This window comes from Pholis gunnellus (assembly GCF_910591455.1).
Source record: "Pholis gunnellus genome assembly, chromosome: 15".
Lineage (NCBI taxonomy): Eukaryota > Metazoa > Chordata > Actinopteri > Perciformes > Pholidae > Pholis > Pholis gunnellus.
Genome location: NC_136542.1, coordinates 14,975,592 through 14,994,900, shown reverse-complemented (window position 1 = coordinate 14,994,900; position 19,309 = coordinate 14,975,592). Strand labels below are relative to the sequence as shown.

At 43.1% G+C, this 19,309-nt stretch overlaps 1 protein-coding gene across 3 annotated transcripts in view; it reads left to right on the top strand.

Moving 5' to 3' along the window:
* The window catches only part of col12a1a (collagen, type XII, alpha 1a), a 55,322-nt gene that overhangs the window by 18,270 nt on the left and 17,743 nt on the right, over positions 1-19,309 (top strand). For 2 of the 3 annotated variants that reach the window (XM_079175382.1, XM_079175384.1), the window contains exons 15-45: positions 137-403; positions 628-820; positions 905-1,029; positions 2,554-2,703; positions 2,808-2,927; positions 3,058-3,222; positions 3,338-3,484; positions 4,133-4,272; positions 4,868-4,997; positions 5,656-5,801; positions 6,269-6,398; positions 6,550-6,686; positions 7,750-7,879; positions 7,991-8,130; positions 8,400-8,532; positions 8,747-8,779; positions 9,557-9,696; positions 11,884-12,013; positions 12,191-12,330; positions 12,444-12,573; positions 14,513-14,655; positions 15,995-16,124; positions 16,303-16,445; positions 16,650-16,779; positions 17,354-17,473; positions 17,565-17,711; positions 17,850-17,966; positions 18,088-18,240; positions 18,389-18,463; positions 18,567-18,706; positions 18,870-18,993. In XM_079175382.1, coding sequence (XP_079031508.1) covers positions 137-403; positions 628-820; positions 905-1,029; positions 2,554-2,703; positions 2,808-2,927; positions 3,058-3,222; positions 3,338-3,484; positions 4,133-4,272; positions 4,868-4,997; positions 5,656-5,801; positions 6,269-6,398; positions 6,550-6,686; positions 7,750-7,879; positions 7,991-8,130; positions 8,400-8,532; positions 8,747-8,779; positions 9,557-9,696; positions 11,884-12,013; positions 12,191-12,330; positions 12,444-12,573; positions 14,513-14,655; positions 15,995-16,124; positions 16,303-16,445; positions 16,650-16,779; positions 17,354-17,473; positions 17,565-17,711; positions 17,850-17,966; positions 18,088-18,240; positions 18,389-18,463; positions 18,567-18,706; positions 18,870-18,993 — 4,248 coding nt within the window. The remainder of the gene's footprint in view (positions 1-136; positions 404-627; positions 821-904; positions 1,030-2,553; positions 2,704-2,807; positions 2,928-3,057; positions 3,223-3,337; positions 3,485-4,132; positions 4,273-4,867; positions 4,998-5,655; positions 5,802-6,268; positions 6,399-6,549; positions 6,687-7,749; positions 7,880-7,990; positions 8,131-8,399; positions 8,533-8,746; positions 8,780-9,556; positions 9,697-11,883; positions 12,014-12,190; positions 12,331-12,443; positions 12,574-14,512; positions 14,656-15,994; positions 16,125-16,302; positions 16,446-16,649; positions 16,780-17,353; positions 17,474-17,564; positions 17,712-17,849; positions 17,967-18,087; positions 18,241-18,388; positions 18,464-18,566; positions 18,707-18,869; positions 18,994-19,309) is intronic. The other variant, XM_079175383.1, reaches the window with a different exon arrangement.

Below are 19,309 nucleotides of genomic sequence, written 5' to 3'. Positions count from 1 at the left end.
GAAAAATACGTGGTTGAGCACACATTTAGCACAGATTCCCACCTGAGCAATGCCCAAAGTATACATTTTCCCGTCAGACCATCCATTCATCATTTCTCCTCTTTTAACCATTGTTCCTCTTTTTCCTTCCTTGCAGTTTCGGCGGCTGGCAGAATAATTGCTGTCTCTGAGGAGACGGAGAAGAGCATGAAGGTAACATGGCAACCAGCACCTGGAAATGTACTCAACTACCGCGTTACCTACAAACCAAAGTCAGGAGGGCGCCAGCTAGCGGCCAAGGTTGCCGGTGGCATCACCTTTACGGTGCTGAGACGCCTTACTCACCTCACCACCTACGAGATCACAGTTATACCAGTCTACCGTTCTGGAGAAGGCAAAGCAAGGCAAGGAGAAGGAACAACACGTACGTTGGTTTATCGTTCTCTAAGCCACAAATGTTGCTCCTTCTGTTGCCAAGTTTAGGAAAAGTTTACCCACATGTGCTTAACTATGTCCTTATAACAATCATCATCAAGGCAATAGTGCAGAATTTGATCTTCCTCCTCAATACAAAGTACTTTAAAGATTTAGTTTTTCATATTTCATCACGCAGTTTAGTCAATCTATGCGTTCTTCTTCTCTCGCTAGTGTCACCTTATAAAGGACCTAGGAACCTTCAGACTTCAGAGCCTGCCAAGACCAGTTTCCGTGTGACCTGGGACCATGCTCCTGGCGATGTTAAGGGCTACAAAGTCACTTTCCACCCTTCAGGCGAAGACATTGACCTGGGACAACTTCTGGTTGGTCCCTATGACAACACTGTGGTCCTAGAGGAGCTGAGGTGTGGCTGAATTCTCATCTTCAATCTCATTGTCATGTGACCTTTAAAAAATATCTGAAAATCTTTTTTTTCTTTGGCCTACAGAGCTGGTACCAAATACACAGTGAATGTGTTTGGTATGTTTGAAGGGGGAGAGAGTATGCCATTGGCTGGAGAGGAGAAAACCACTCTCTTCGAAACATCTGAGCCTCCTCCTTATGGGCCAACAGGTAAAGTTATCTAATATTCTGCTATGCAACCCACATATAGTAAACATATATCATCAAAGGACTGCCAGAGGAACCATGTTTCATGCTAAAGCTAAGTAGAGCAACATGGTTTTAGTCATTCTGTTACTACTCCTGTCATCGCCTTTAAGGCAGCGTCTCCAGTATGTTATGTCTATGGGCAGCAACAGTCTAACATTGGAGACGGTATCACATAGTAAATTTTTGCTGAGGAAAATACTCTCCAAACTCATGGCCCATAAAAGCTGAAGAGTTTCCCTAAATGCCTTTCCTCGAAGCTAATTGTTTCGCAAAATAACAGCTGTAATGGCTATTCCATCTGTCTGCCCTTTTCTCGCTTTCTTCTTTGTGACACTTTGGGCTTCCGCTTTTATTTCCAGTCCAAGTTCAGGCCAGTGTAGCTTCGAGCCATACGCGTAGAATCTGCTTCCAGTTATAAAATGTTTTTATTACCTCGTGAGTCAGAGCCCGGCAGGCAGTAAGCGTGAGAGGGAGGAAAAAATGTTGTGTTTGCTGCAAGGGACTAGAAAGGTCAGCTTGACCACTCAGCAGCAGCTCCCGGTCTTAATAAGGAGGCAGATTAGGATTCAGTGACAGCTACAAAGGATACATTAGAACAGGTGATAAAATCCCACTCTACCCTGTACCATCTATTGACCACAGGCCAGTCCCAACAAGCCTCTGGAGTTTATTGGTTGTGTCAAAAGTCTTAAGTAACATTCTCTTTCATTCCTTGTCTTAATTTACTATAACTATTTAAACTACAGTAAATAATACATTTTACTGCAACCGTTACATCATTTATAAGTATAAGCTTCACAGCTGGTTCTCTGTCGTGGGGCCTGGTTTTGGGGTTTTCTGTGTGAGCAAACGAATCTGTAAATCAAACATGTAACCTGTTTTCAGTTGCAGACAGTGGCAGTTAGTGCGACATCTGCATATCTTCAAAGCACATCTGCAGCCCTCTTTTAGGTACAGTGGATCGGATGCCTTCCTTGTCATCACACAGGTGTTTGGAAAATCTGAATCTGACCTTGCTGCTCTGGAGGGCACAGTAATTCCCTCTCCAACGGAGGCCTTTGATATGTCAGAGGCCATTAAGGGTGTACTCTCCTGACTAACTCACGGATCCAAAAAGAACAACCTGAGAAAAATACTGCCTCGACATGCTACAAGACAAGAAGATAATAATTACAACACCTGGAAAATAAAAGTTGTCTGATAAAAATCCTCAGAAAAGAGGAAATGTTTTACTTGCTTGTAAATATATTGTTTGTGTGCACCTTGGGGAATGTTTTGATGTTAATTAGTTCTGTTCAATGCCAAAAATGATCTCTTCTCTTCTTTTTTCCTTTACCTCTCACACATATTTAATTACCTCTTTCATTACAATTCACCACACACTATTGTGTGTACATGAAAGTTGGACATGGACTTCTGTTTTATATATGTCATATCAAACCTTCATTTTTGTCAAATTAAGGCCCTGAAATTTTGCCCTCTCAGATGTGACTTGTAAGACCGCCGCACAAGCTGACATTGTGCTGCTGGTGGATGGCTCCTGGAGTATTGGACGTCTCAACTTCAGGACCATTCGTGCCTTCATCTCCCGTATGGTGGGAGTCTTTGACATCGGCCCTGAAAGGGTCCAAATTGGTGGGTCTAACCAGAATAAGCACAGTTATAGTCAACTGGTTAGTAGTAATAAAACAAAAGGTCTCTTTGCATTGGTATAACACTTTTTTTGATGGTGTCTTTAGGTCTTGCTCAGTACAGTGGAGACCCAAAGACTGAATGGCACTTGGATGCTCATCAAACCCGGGACTCTCTCCTGGATGCTGTGGCTAACCTGCCCTACAAAGGAGGAAACACCATGACTGGTACTTTTATCTATATATTTATTGTGTTGCCAGTGGGACCGGAGTCACTTCCACTTCTAAAAGGACTGTAGTGAATTCTGTATTGTTTGACTATCAGGATGAAAAATGAACATTGATGTCGTCGTTGCAGGTATGGCTTTGAACTACCTCCTCCAGAACAATTTCAAAGACAACGTTGGGATGCGACCCAAAGCCAGAAAGATCGGTGTGTTGATCACTGATGGCAAATCCCAGGACGAAGTCAACATCAACGCTCAACACTTGCGCGATCAGGGCATTGAGCTCTACGCCATCGGTAAGTGAAAATAAATCATTTCTGTTTGTGTGCAAAAACTCGTTGTACGAAGTAGCCTACAGCTTTCGTACTTATCACAGCGCTTATAACTACTGTCCTCATTATTGCTCTTTAGGTGTGAAGAATGCTGATGAGAATGAGTTGAGGTCTATCGCCACTGATCCGGATAGTATTCACATGTACAATGTGGCTGACTTCTCCTTCCTGCTGGAAATCGTTGATAGCCTTACTGACAACCTCTGTAACAGTGTCAAGGGACCAGGTATGTATGAGTTTACAGCAAAGTATGCACCCACTGGACTGATCAAAGTAAAGGAATCACTGAGGAACAGTAACCGGATTGCAAGGACAGACACCTTCTACTTTGCAAAAAATAATAACCCCATATAAGCCAACTGCTCCATTCCCAGACATTTATAAATATATATATACAGTGAATAGCATCACAGACCGTCAGTTACATGTCTGGCCCACCATGGAAAGCAGCACTTTGAGGATCTTTGGGAACTTTGAAAAGCACTACATTAATCTGATGTATTATTATTATTATTATTATCATTATTAGAGCCAAAGAACCAGCCAAGCTCTTGGAAATGATTGCAGATCTATTATTGTCTTCTTCCCCTGATATTCTCTCTGCCTCCCTAGAATAGGAAAATGTCTGCTCCTTAATCAAATTAAAGAGCTGCTATTTGATACTGTATGCCAGGGGAACTCCTTGGAGAGGATGTGGCTTTATAGTCTCAATAAGTACTGTGGTGTTTATAAGGTTCTGTTAGGACTTGTTACCAAAAATGAGCGCTTTTATCTGTTGCCACATTTAGTTTTTACCCCCGCTCCTTAATGTTATTATGTTCACTGGGATGGTCCATTTAGCAGTTTCTGTCTTGTCATGCTTACACCTGAATAGGAGGTGCACCCGATGCTCCAACTGACCTGGTGACATCAGAGGTGACTCACCACTCCTTCAGAGCCACCTGGGTCGCCCCTGATGGCCCTGTGGAGAAGTACCGTGTGGAATACATGACTTTGTCTGGACGCCCACAACAGGTATACCTGCTCCATACAGTAAAACAATGCACAGCAACACTAAAAAGACGTCTAGTTCATCTCCCTGTGTGGGTGTTTTCTGGGGCTTTAATGTGTCCTGACCCACTGTTTTTTTTTTAGACTAATGGGAAACTCCACTCAAACTTCTATTTCCAGCCTCCTGTTTGTGTTGGCCTCTCACTGTTTGGGTGTCTAATTACATCACGACACAGGGCGAGGAAACAAAACACACAGCTCGCAGTTTAGAGGATTAGAAAGCAAATAATGATTTCAGGAGTGATAGCTCCATTGGCCAGCAGGGTCTTGGTTCCACAATGTGTGGAAAAGATGGACTTTTGGGTCTGAATCTAATTACATGTAGGAGATTTTTGTCCAGCTCCCATGGTTATGCTAAAAAGTGAACATAGTGATGAGGTTTCATTGTTGTTTAGGGATCTGAAATTGAAGCCCATGCTGAGTTTAAGTGAAGTAATAACTTGTCAGATGGATTTCTGTTATTTATTGCATAGCTTTATGAAATACTTAAGTCAATGCAGTAAAAAAGCAGATCTCTACTCCTTTCGCTGCGATCTTCTAACTATTCCATCTGTATTAGGTGTTTGTGGATGGCACTGAGACCACGGTGGTTCTTCAGAGCCTCAACCCTCTGACACAGTACACGATCAACGTCTACTCGGTGGTGGGAGAGGAGAGCAGCGAGCCTCTCAATGGAGCTGAGACCACACGTATGTCTTCTCTTTCTGGCTTTTTGCTTTACAACAAAGGCCCGCATCATTTGATTTAAAGAGAACCACTTGTAAAAATCCATATATGGTGAAAGCTGTCCGTGGGAATGTAAACTACTTCAATTAAACATACAGAAATTGTCTGACTGGTCTTTGATCATTAGTCGTAGATGTGACAATCTCCCACTTAAGGAAACCCAGTAAGAGGGGCTGTCAAAGAACAGCTGTTTAAATTCCAGCAGGCTCTTGAGCACTCATGAACCTCCAGCCTTTACTCCTATGAACAGAAGTTTCCCTTTGAGTCTGTCTCCATCCGTGAGTCTCTCTGGCTCAGTTGCATAACAGCAATTGCACGCTCTCAGAGACTGATTCCTGTGTGGTCCCCATTAATAAACGTTCAAAGATAGTATGTAGATTATTTTGTTGTTGTTGTTGATTTGTTTATTAAAGCATACATTGAGAGAGCAAAAGAGAGCAATTGTAACTCTTAATTAGATGGAAATTAAAAAGCAATTTCAAGTTAAATGTTGACATATTTTGGTTGGGTCTTTTAAGATGTTGTTAATTTCTGTTTTACTGATGGCAGACGCAATTGTTATAACCTCAGTTTCACTGTGCCAATAATTGTTGCCTTTAACGTCATTGCCTGGTTATCTAGTGCCCCTGGGTGCTGTGAGAAACATGGACATTTATGAAGAGCAGACTACCACCATGCGGGTGAGATGGGAGCAGGCAGTCGGGGCCACTGGCTACATGCTGCTCTACAGCGCCATCAATGCCACGCAGCCCACCCTGGAGCAGGAGGTAAGAGAACACTTGAGAACACAGTGTGGCCGAACGAAAGGGCGTACGGCCGATCAGCTGGGGATATGACAGATTACGGCATGGGAAACATGTTCATGGGTGGACACAATCGCACATGCATTCATATGAAAGAAAACACACAATAACATACATTGCTAAACACGAGGGGTGACCAAACACTGTAAGCAGTTCTTCACAAAATCCAGATGTCACACACTGAAATAGCACTTTACAAAGCCACCAGCCACCGCTCCACCACCTCCAACATTTGTTAGTCTCAAAGGGGTGGGTGAACCATGAGCTCTGCCAAAGGGAACATCATCATTTGCTCATGAGGTGTTGAACCTCGGTGGGCCAAAACCCAGAATCGGCAGATGAAATTCTCCCACTGTTCTCATCCAAATGTCTCAATCTACGTCACTTCCCCTCTGACCTTGTGTTGTTGGCTTGGTCTGGTCACGTTGCAGATCAGAGTGGGAGGGGATACAACTGAAGTCCAGCTGGTGGAGTTACTCCCCAACACAGCCTACTCCCTCTCCCTCTTCGCCCTGCATGGAGAGTCAGCTAGTGAACCACTGACCAAGCAGGGAGTCACATGTATGTTGTCACTTAATAACCATGACTTAACGTCATTAATGTAGACCATTGCAGTATTTCATGAAGCAGAGCCCCTTTGGCCTCAGCCTTGTCTTTATGAATGGTTAACTATAATCCTAAAACTAACACTGACCTTCTGCCCCCTGCTCAGTGCCCCTGCCACCTGCGGGCAAACTGATCGTTCGCGACGTCACCCACAGCACCATGTGGCTGATTTGGGATGCTGCTCCTGGTCTTGTTCGCAAGTACCTCATCACCTACAAGCCTGAAGAGGGAGATGCGAAAGAAGTGAGTTTGGTTCCAATCCTTTTGAGCTCCTCTCTTCCCACTAAAACCCTGTTTTCCACAAGGACTTCCGCTGCCTGTTGTCTGTTCGAGCCATTAGGTTTGTATATTGATATTTATTTATTTATATATATATTCACTGAATCCTTCATATATCGGCTGAGACCACATAATGCAGACTGCAGCTGGTTGGATGGACCTGAGGGAATGTTTTTGAGTCCAATGAAAACATTATAAAACTATCAGAAAATTGTTTTGTGGGGGTTAAAGGGTAGATTGGACAGCTACTTTATGGTTGCATATCCCCTTTTAGGAGTTCTGCAGCAGAAAACTGCGGTCGGCATTTTTGCTACTTCCTTAGCCATAAATCAGATGGAGGTGATCCTCAAACCTCTTCTGATGGAAACACACATGTGAAAGTGACTCATGGGAGGAAGATGCGATGCAGTGCGTGGGGAGGAAGAGCCTACTTCCCAGAAAGTAGCACAATGTCATGTTTGTCCTGATGGATTATGTGGTAGAGCACAACAAATGACAGAATGCCACTCACAACACAGACCGCATATTCCCTCCAGGTGAATCATTTTGCAATGGTTTAATGGTTCACAGAGACAAATACTGTGTCTGTTTGGACTTTAAACTCAGCAAAAGAACAGCAACTGTTCAAGTTAATGGGTGTTCAGAATGAATATCTTAAGTACAATTTCTTGAAATTCAGCAAATAAAACTTAATGGGATCAGCGTGGTGTTTCTTATAAATATTCCAAGTGGTTTTATTTGCAGTTATTTTGTGATGTTTGTTTGGTTTGTGTCTTTTGTTTGTTCCTGTTTTTTTCTCCGGAAACAAGCACAGTTTTATACCTTCAAATTTCCTACTAGTCTACTTTTACTTATAAGGAGTGCATTCCAGCTGTCGCCAGTGTTCCTGGAAACTCATGCTGTGGCAAAATGTGGCTGAAGAGAAAAACATCTGAAGTTCTATGAGCTTTCAAACATTGATATACATGTATTAGCCTTGTTGATTTTGTGTAATAATATTAAACAAGCGTGTTTGATTGTTCTACAGCTGGAAGTGGATGGAAGTTTGACCACCAGACAATTGGAGAACCTGATCTCACAGACTGAGTATGGTCTGGCTGTCACTCCGATCTATGATGAGGGACCTGGTCAGCCAATGTTGGGAGATGCAATCACTGGTAAGAATTAAATCATCATTATTATGACATTGTGGATAATGGCACTGTCCCATTTGCCTGCCTTTCATTGATGTAGAGATCACACTTAACACCTCTCCCTCTATTCTGCAGATGTGGTTCCTGCACCAAAGAACCTGCAACTCTCAGAAGTTACACAGACCAGCTTCAGAGCCACCTGGGAGCACGGAGCCCCTGACGTGGCCCTGTACCGCATTGGCTGGACAAAGAAGGGAGAGTCCAACTTCCAATACGTAAGAGAAAAAAAGTTGTCAATGATGTTCACATTTCTGATCGAACAATTCATGCAGGTATTTCTTGAGGAGGCTCAGAGAAGGTGCATTGCCGATATTTTGAAAAAGAACTCCAATGGAGGCATGTGGAACATCTTGAAAACAGACTTTTGCACCAATCCAATCATAAGCACTCAGCATGGATCTTGTGTTGCTCATCTTTGGTTTGTTTTGGCTAAAATTTCAGGCCAGCGCCTTCCTTCACCCTGTGATTGTGTTTTGCTCATCAGGACATTCTGAACAATGATCAGCTCACCCACGTTCTGGAGAACTTGGAGCCAGACACGCCCTATGATGTGTCTGTCACCGCAATCTATCCGGATGAATCAGAGAGCGAGGATCTGCTGGGCAGTGAGAGGACATGTAAGATTCACACTCCTGCAGCACTGCGATGACGACCGAACAATCAACTAAGATAACACTGTTTTGCTTCAGTTGCTTGACAAAATCTCTGTCAGATCTTTGATTTAAGGCTAGACCAATTATTAAACTTTCACATTTTTACCCATTGGAAATATGCTGAGTGAAATGTTGAGCGAAGGGTATGCCCATTATACCTTTCTATTTCTGCCTCTAGTGCCTCTAGGGTCCACAAGTGATGGTAAAAAACGTAAGTATATTTGTGGTAAAGCAAGAGGATGCTTTTTCTTTCAAGTTGTGAAAGCATGTTTTATTATTTAAACCAGTCATCAGCATTTTTGTTCATTGAACAACCATCATTACTTCATCAAGCAAGGCCCTTAACCCTTCCATCGCTCCAGTGGTGCTGTGATGCACCTGACACGGCCGATTTTATCATGTTTGTCTGTCCTTGTCTGTGTTTGTCTCATTGTCCATACCATCCATCCCATGGCTGTTCCTGAATCTGTTCTTACTCAGTCAAATGACAAATGAAATGGCTGAAGAGGGATTTAAAATATGCATGCCCTGCAAAACAGGGATTTGAATCCTTGTTTTTGAAGCGCATTCCATCATCCATCATCTGTTCATCCATCCATCTATCCATCGCATTCATCCATGCATTTATCAGTCCATCCATTATCATCTTTCCATCAATCCATTGCTGTTCACAAGAATCCATCCCTGCCTCAGAAAAGACAACATCCCAGAGGAGGATTGTCTTTTATTCTTTAAAGCTGCAATCCTTGATACAAAACAGTGGTAAACCTGCTTTGTTTTACCATGAACTAAAGAAAGTGAAGTAAATTCATTTGTTTTCGAAGACATTCGAGACAAAGTTGACATTTTAACATGAGCTGACCAAAATATCAAGGACTGTGTCTTTAAAGATATATTCAAGGTATTCCATGGAAAGAAATGCTCGTACCACATGACGGACAGACACATTGTCATGGTTGTAATTGTGAAATGTGTGTGCGTTTTCCAGTACCTAATGGACCTCCCACCAACTTGGTTGTGTTCAACGAAACCACCACCACTTTGAACGCCAGGTGGAATCCGGCTCCAGGCCGAGTCCAGAACTACAAGATCACTTACGTCCCCACAGCTGGAGGCAAGACCCAGACTGTAAGTCACCCAACAGACCAACACACTGCTTTGTGTAGCTATCGTGTTTTGAAAAGTGTACACAAGACATATAGTATTCATTTGCAAGGTGCTTTTATTGCAGTTTCTCAACAAGAGAGATGCTCTGGTAGTTTAATGGCAAAGAAAAAACACAAGTTATAATTTCATCTGAATAGTCTGAAAGGAAAAACAGCAGTAGCAGCGGTACCGGTCATTAAAATATTATACTCTTCTTGCCCTCTTCACTGGATTTCAGTCGAGCATTTCATAGCCAGGCAAACTGCCGTTCATGGCCCCTTGAGCTTTAACTCAATCCCTGGATCTGTTTCTTCTTCCAGGGCTCATTTGCCTCCAGGAAATATAGGTGCTGCCACTGGTATTACATTATTTCAGTTTATCTTAAGTCAAATCTCTTAATCGGTTGTTTGGATATGACGGCATTAAAGTGGACGAAACCCTTCCTAATTTTTCCCCAATATTTCCGGACACCGCAGACTGTCTCCCACTGGTCCTGCATCTTTTTAGCTGCTTTGCTGAAAGTCTTTTTGGATGAGGGTTGAATATTTGGTTTTAATTAGCTGTCAGGCATTTCTCATCGTTTCCACAAGCATGCTAAACGGTGCTTATGCACACGCCCTTACACAAGACTACAGACTGATAAGCTGCGAAACAACGCCTTAAATCAACGCTAGCTTGTCCAAACAACTTTGTTGAAAATATTTCATCCTCACTATTTAGCATTTAGGAGTTGTGAGAAGTTACTTAAGAGAGAAACAAATTTTGAAGTCATTGAAAGTTCTCATGTCGCATTTTGAGGGCTGATAATTGTACAGCTCTATGAGGAGACAATGAGAAAATATTTTCGATATTATACTTTGATGGTTCACATGCAGTGTGTGCTATTTGGCTATCTGCAAATGTGTATGTGTGTGTGTGTGTGTGTGTGTGTGTACATGGAAAATGGAATGTTCTTGTCTCGTCAGGTCAGTGTATGTTTGTGTAATGAGAGAGTACTGTGCCACGGGTGTCAAATATTTTAGAGTAGACTGTCTTTTAAGTGCTGCACAAAGTTGCTTCGCTCACAAATCTTGCAATTGGTCCACTGCACTTTCCTCTCTTTTAATAAGGTCCAGATGACAGCCAACATTTGTCATACTGGAGAGGGCAACTAAAGGTTTACGCATATTTTCAGAAGTCAGAGGTTTTGTGCAAAATACAGCTTCGGCTCAGCTGGTGTTACAGCTGACCAAAACTTTCCCTTTTAACACAAGGTGGAATGTTTTCCTCTTCAGTGCTTGATGAAATTAAGTTGCGCTGGTTGCTTGGGTGGTATCGCACTGAAAGGTTGATGGAAAGCTGGAAGCTAAAAAGCGAGCATCAGCCAAGGAGCCAAGAAACCCAGAGTTTTGCGTTGTTTCGTCTGGGACAACAAGTACTTTTTACAAAATGTCTGACACACATTTTGCACTTGTGTACAAGAACTTCCTCGGTTTGTTTTCTTTTTCATTCGCTGATAGAAAATTCGGTTAAAAGACAGAGCTGCACTGTGATTAAAGAAACACACAGAGGATTAAAGCAGACTTAAAAGCACATGCTGTTACACTATCATACTCAAATCCACATCAACACACAGCCAGAAGTATTGCAGTAAATTCATCACCAGTCATGACTGTTATGACAAGACATCCGACTGTTTCAGCCATCAGCGTACAGATTTACCTTGGCCAGTGTGCTTTGTATTCATCATGGACAAACTCAAAACATCCCTCTTTAGAAATGTTGACAGTCTTTTAGTTTTCAAATCAAATTCTTTCCATCAGGTTATTCACATCACTTTGAGGGACCCATGGAGAGCTGTTAAACTCTTGATCCCGTCTGATGAACAGATCACATATGTTTTCCGTCAGTGGATACTAGAATTGCTAAAAGTTGTTGAAAGCCATAGCAAGACTGATGCATATCGTAGAAAATGCTTTCGAAGAGAATGAATAGCCTTTTGGGCCTTTATTGTAAACAGGACAACAGCTAGTAAACTGTTGTTTGAGTAGTTCAATTCATCACAACGGCATGCAGAATGAACACCTCGGGTTCACAAACATTGACACCATCAGTGATAACAATATATTTACTATATATATTTAAAAGGTATAAGCCAAGATTAGTTGAAATGTATTCTTTCCCAACTAGACCCAGATTGGAGGAAAGAAAACTACTGTTCTGCTTCCCAAGCTGACCCCTGACACTGAATACTCCATCACCGTGGTGGCGGTCTATGCCAAAGCAATCAGCAAGGAGCTGAACGGCCCTGGAAAGACCAGTGAGTTGTGCTCCTCTTTGGGTGCTCCCAAATGATAGAAGCAATAACAGTAACAACTCATGATAAATGTATACAGTTGTAAAAGTGCCCTCATGGACATTCTCTTAGAGCGTTAGAGCTTAAAGGCACTGTTTGGGTTTGACAGTTCAACTGTATCAAACTTTTATCTCACCCCAGAGCCTTTGGGCGGTGTTAGGAATCTGCGGGTCACTGACCCCACTACCAGCACCCTGAATGTCCTGTGGGAGGCTGCTGAAGGCAACGTGCGTCAGTATAGGGTCTTCTATGTCCCTGCAGCTGGAGGAGAGGAAGAGATGGTAAGTTGGAAAATCGTTCTAGCGCATGAGACCACGTTGAGTGAACGGGCTTCTCTCCTACCTGTAGTGGCGAGAGTACATCCTGATGTATGTCTTGTTTTACTTCTGCCCAGGTCCAGGTATCAGGCAGCACCTTCAACACTGTGCTTAAGAACCTGCAGTCTGACACTGTCTACACAGCAACTGTGGTTCCGGTCTACTCCGCTGGAGAGGGACAACGCATATCTGAGAATGGCAAAACCTGTAAGCACTGCATGCATACAATCGTTGGTGTAGATCACAAGTTACGATGGTGACCTATGCAGGGACGTTTAGAAGCAGTAGTGACCTCCTTGGAAGACAGCTTTCAGGGTTTAGAATAGCCCAGGCTAAGTGAAAAGCCCTAAATGAAATACTGCACGACGGCAGTGGGATTTCAGGAATCCATTCATGTCCATCCAGAATGAACCTACTGGCCTCAGTTGTTGGCTTGTTGTCACTCATAAACCTTTAATGAGGCAGCCATTTACAACTTATTTGCTTCATAGCATCCAAATCCTTTCAAAAGTTGTAAACCAAGCCAAACTGACCAAATGCCAGAGGTGAATTAATGCTCACTTAATTCACACCTAACATGTCAAATGTAACATAACATAAAATGACAGTATTAAGCTCAGTCAGCTCAGTTTGAACTTCATTGGAGAGCACATTTTTTTCCTGTTTCTGCCACAATTTCAAACCACCTCTCTCTGCTGGGAGTGAGTCAGCATTTTGCGGGGTGATTGCGTAGGAAGGAATTCCTCCGGGTTGGCGGCATCATAATGATGTCTCCTCTCTCTTTACTGTAATATTGTCCATTTATAGGTTGGAGGGAAGGGTAGTGGTCAGGATAATGGTGGGGATAGGGAGTGGGGGAGGGGGTGTATTGAGTAATTGGCTCTCATTTGGGAAAAAGAAACAGAAGGGGAGGGTTAGAAATGAATGGGGAGCATTATATGTTTTATGGCTCTCAACTTACTTGGCTAAGGTCATGATTCATGTCTGATACTGTTACCCCCATTTTCCCTTCTGGAGTCCTTCATGTTCTGTGGCTTTTTCCTAGAAATGTTAACCAAACTGTTATACAGCACGTACAGTATGTCAGATCATGCTGCTACCGCTCACCTTGTAACTTTATCGCATCTGTGGAACAATTTCGTCATCTCCATTCAAACTGCAGTGCCTCTATTTATTTTACAATTTAAGGATGGATCAGCTCTCACTATTTGAGCTACCTTTGCAAGCAGCTGACTGTTAATGGTGTCTTAAAATTCAAATCAGCTTTATAGGTATCAGGCTTTGGTTTGTGTAACTTTAACGTACGGAAGCTCCCTCGCTGTGTTTTGCCCACTGTGTTTTTCCCATGCATTTTTGGGGTTATACGGGGGAGCGGCACAAAGCTTCTTAACATCTGCTTTGGTTTTTTAGAGGCAAGCTTCACACAGTGCTGCACATACGCCTTTTATATCCTATTCATTAACCTCCAGGGCACTGACAGGAAGCGTCCTGTTGGTAGCAGTATTGTTAAATAATGTCTTAAACTTGGCTCTGTTGGTTGCTGGCCGGTATTGTTCCCATTTCATTGACATGTTCTCATGTAGCCGTTGGACGGTTCTGGATGTCCACAAAACAAGTCTAGACCATGTTGCGTTAAATGAGACTGAATGTCAGTCCCACTGTTTAGGAGACTCACAAAGGGTATCATTTAAAACTTAAATAACCCTCATGAAACTACATAAGGTCAAACTTCACAATGCTAAAACACAAATACAAAAAGGAACATGCTCCAAGCATTTGTGCAGCAGTATTATATCTGTTGTTTTTGTGTAAATGATGGTTTTAGCATCTAATTTACTGACCTCTGTCCATTCCCCGCTTATGAATACCTGACCTAAACAATCTCTGTTTTTCTCCCCTCTGCCTTGTCTCATCCTCTCTCTCAATCTATCTTCCCAATCTTCACAAACCACTTGAGTTGCTGGCCTTTAACCTCATCACTCTGTCTTCTATGTCTAACATTCCTCTCTTCAATCTTCTTCACACTTTGTAACCTGTTTTGGCTTAACCTTACCCTGATCCTCACTCTAACCTTTCACTTTTCTATCTCTGTCTCTGTCTCTACCTCTAACCACTGTCTTACCACCCAACATTCCTGGCTCGGCAGTGGTGCGTAGCCCCGTCAAGAACATCCAGGTTTTCAACCCTACCACCAACACTCTGAACGTTCGCTGGGAGGCTGCCACGGGCCCAGTCCAGGAGTACCGGGTGGTCTATGCTCCGCTGACTGTCGCCGGCCCCTCTGAGTCGGTGAGTTTCCATCCACTGTGTGGGAAGAAGTGTAATATAGCACATATGCATATAAATAAAGTTAATTTAAAATGGTGCCCAATGGCACCCATAACTCCAACTTCTTTTTTATTGTCTTATCACAGCTTATCAGTTGCCATCTTATTGCACGCAAACTGAGGGTTTCTTAAGAAAGAGGAGAATTAGAACACATGTGGCCGCATTTCGCCCAAGCAGCAACCAATTAAAATGTTTGACCGGCATTTACAGTTTACCATTTGTGATCAGGAATGAAACAGCCTCACCCATTAGTATGTTCACCAAATGGTCCATGTTAGTGTGTTTGTGTGCATGCATGTGTGCCGTTACTGCCAGCTGAGTTCTTCTTTTTTTACGCACCGCTTCAGATAAAAATGCAACTCCCATTCTTGACACAATATGTGTCATCTGGCACCAGTGTGACCACATCTTTCGGATTGCTGGGTTGCTTAAAGAATCCACAAGTTTTACTTTGACATGGTCTCATTAGCCCTCTCCAGCATCTGCCAGTATTATTGCACCATTAAGAACGGTTTCTTCACTGGGACTTTAATAACATGGTATTTGAAGAGTCAGGCACATTCCAGTTTATTGATGGAGAGGTACACATTTATGGCAAGCTCAGGCCTTTTTCGCAGCTGGAGCCAATGATGTGCAATGTGGCCTTTTTCTGCCGGCATCGTCACATTTAACACTAGCTGGAGGTTTTAGACAATTTATTACTAGCATCACTGATGTCGCTGGTGATGTTTTTGCACTGAGAATCTCAAGCACCTCAGTAAATTGTTGACCAGGACAGATGGGAGCTCTCTGCATGCGCCATGAAACGATTGTGAGCAAATTCACCAACCCATTTGCTGGTCACATCCTGCACCACACACTTATCCCCATTTCCATTTTAAGCACATAAACAAGCATCCATCCCTCCCCTTCCTTCAATCACTCACTCACTCACAAAGGTTAACACAAGCCTTCGAGAAGCTTAATCTGTCCAGCTAATTAACAGCAGGCTATGTAATCAGCTGTTGTTACTGTCACACTGGGTTAAACAGCGGTCAAAAAGGATTATTTGGCTCTTCTTTCATTAGTGCTGACAGCAAGGGACTGTTTAGTAAAAGGAAGGTTTCAGAAGGAGTTCACAACACAAGCAGCTGTCAGGAGAAGGGCAAAGGAGTTAGGCTCAAGTTTATTTTGGAACATAAACAGATTTCCTATCTTCTTTATCTGATTTTACTGATCAGTTAAGGACTTAAGTGAACACACGCTGCATTGAAACTCTTCGGTAGTGTCTGTTCGTTACATGCTCGATGTCTCTTTGCAGATTTTGGTTCCAGGGACCACCACTGAGGCCCTGCTGCTGCAACTGCTCCCAGAAACTGATTACAATGTTGGAGTGGTTGCACTGTATAGCGACGGCGAAGGACCCACTATCAGTGATGCCGGAAAGACATGTAAGAACCTTTGCCAGTGTGTTAAAAGTCCATCCTAAAGTAGGAAAAACAATCTAAGGACCCTTTGTGTCATGCAAGTGCAGATCTAGTATAGGTATTTCAACAGTTAGCCTCACATAGAAGAAATGTTTGGAATGTACACACAAACCAACGCTTTTTTTCGTGTTTCCTCGCTCAGTGCCCCGCAGTGGTCCAAGGAACATGCGTGTATATGACCCCACCACCAGCACTCTCTCTGTGAGCTGGGAACATGCCAAAGGTCCTGTCACGCAATACCGCATCACCTATGCCCAGACCACAGGAGACCCCATCGAGGAATTTGTAAGGATGTTTATAATTCCACATAATTCCACTGTTGCGTAAAGTTTAATAAATTCTGGCAACTATCCAGTTTTTGCCCACAGCCCTAAGTGATAAACCAACTCTCATTGATCTGAGATATTAATGCAAATGTATCCATCATATGCTCTTCATGTGTTCTTGTATAAATCCTTTTCTTTATGCGATATGGCTAATGTCTTACAGACTGTAGTACCGGGAAACAGTAACAGTGTGATCCTGAAGAACCTGGATCCAGACACTCCGTATAATATCAAAGTGACTGCCATGTATGCTGATGGAGCAGGAGGACAGCTGGAAGGAGACGGACGCACAGGTATGAACACTTTAGTCTGTGTGTTTCAACTGACTCGCAGAGATCATTTAAGGACATGAAACTGGGCACCTTGACAGACACATATATCATGCAGGACTGCACACAGACAGGGGAAAATCTGATTCGATTGATCCATTGATACGGATCCTAAATCAGTGTAGCAAAAGTGGAATAAGTGAAATTCTTGATTTTCATGAGGGCCAAACACGCCGAGAGCCTTTGCCAGACAATCATGATCTGGCTGTGCCCCAATGACGGAGATCTTAGGCTTCCAGTGCTGGCTAGTGTTTATCCTTATTTTGCAAACAAAAGAAGCTCTGTTATATGTCGTAATACCACTCCACTCCTTGAGGCGGCTTGATGTTTTGTTTCTTAATATTTCTCTGATGTGGTTCAATATATCATCCCCTCGATCACACGTTGAGATATTTCACCCATAATTCAAAAGTCATAATGAGCAATAATAAACTGTAATGCATTAATTACCCTGCTGATAACACTGAAGTCAAATTCCATTCCACTGTAATGACAGGAAACCTGCGTTGACTGTGTTGCCCTGTCTTGTTTCCCGCAGTGGGTATGCTCGGCCCCAGGAACCTTCTTGTTTCTGATGAGTGGTACACCCGCTTCAGGGTGTCCTGGGACCCTGCCCCCTCCAAGGTTACCGGATACAAGCTCATCTACCAAGCTGAGGGTATGGACATGTTGTTTTGGGCATAAAACGGTGTTAGTTCACGAGGGACTTTCTTTTAATGATATGGGGACTTTTTTATGTCTACTTTCAGGCTCTGATGAGTCCTTAGAGGTGTCTACTGGAGACGTGACCTCCCACCAACTGCATAATCTGAAACCTGGAACCACCTATGACCTGAAAGTGCTGGCACAGTACGAAACAGGCCTCAGTGGGCCTCTCATTGGACAAGGCACCACATGTAAGTTAATAATGCAACAAAACATTCCTTTATCTGCACAAAATAATGTCAATGATTCTTGAGTTTTGACTGCCAATCCATTGTTCTGCAAATAGGTGTTGTGAAAGATTATGTACTAAGATGAATGCTTCCCTTTAGTGTACCTGAATGTGACAGACCTGACCACCTACAACGTTGGCTATGAGTCCTTCTGCATCCGATGGACCGCTCACAGAGCAGCCACCTCCTACAGACTCAAAGTCAACCCCATTGATCGTAAGTGCTTTACTGAATGACGCTCTACAAAGGCCTTGATCATGTAAACTCTGAATTTGTTTGATGACCGCAACCTGAATCTGTCTAATCTGGATTCTCTTCTTTCTTTCCTCTCCTCTAGCCTCCAAGAAAGGAGCTCAGGAGATCACTGTCAGAGGCTCGGAGAGTAATTACTGCTTCGATGGCTTGACCCCTGACTCGCTCTACGACGCCACAGTGTACACCCAAACCCCCAACCTGGAGGGACCTGGAGTTAAAGTAAAGGAGAGGACATGTAAGATAACATCCTCTAATGCTAATATATCAGAGGACAGTTCTCTCATAGGCTTGGTTGGTAAAAGCAACTGGGATGTCCAATTTATTTTGCGTTACACATCTATATATATACCCTCACCTGCACGTGTTTCTGTTTTGTTTCGCAGTGGTCAAACCCACAGAGGTGCCAACGGAGCCTCCCACCCCCCCTTCTCCAGCAACAGTGCCCCCTGCGCTCGATGGTGAGGAGAGCTCTTAACATTTGCATCAGTGTGCTGCAACGATAATTCTTACGGCTCAGCTGAGATCAGGTTTAACATTAACATCATTGTACGTGCATCACAGTGTGCAAAGGTGCCAAGGCAGATCTGGTGTTCCTCATCGATGGCTCCTGGAGCATCGGAGATGAGAGCTTCATCAAGGTCATCCAGTTTGTCAAGAGCATGACTGGAGCCTTTGATGTCATCAGCCCTGGCGGCATGCAGGTCAGCATAAGCCTTGACGGTGTCTTTATTGATTAATTCTCTGCACATTTTTGTAAGATAAACTGACCGCATGTAATGTTTTGAAAGGTATGTTTGCTATGTACGTGTCTATGTGTGCACCGTTCATTGTCGCTCTCTTATCATTTTTGTTCTCTTTGAACAGGTTGCATTTGTGCAGTTCAGCGATGACGCCAAGACCGAGTTCAAGCTGAACACTTACCAGGACAAGGGCATAGTGATATCGGCTTTGCAGTCTGTGCGCTACAGAGGAGGCAACACCAAGACAGGTACACCGCTGAAAAAAACACAGAGTAGTAAACAAAGTAGTAAACACTCAGTAAACAAATTGTTGTAAAGAATGAGTGAGTGGGTGATGAGAGAAAAAAGACATAACCTTAAGCTTTTATTTTCGTAGCATATACGAAAGTGGTTCGGGTTAAGGATTGGTTCAGGTCTGGGTAGGCTGAGGCAAATATATATATGAACAGTATTCAAAACAACATCTTTAACAACGCAACAGCGTTACGGACTGTTTAAAGCCACCTTTGTGACATGTATATGTATCTTACAGTGTAAGTTACTTCGCCGATTCATATTATTAAT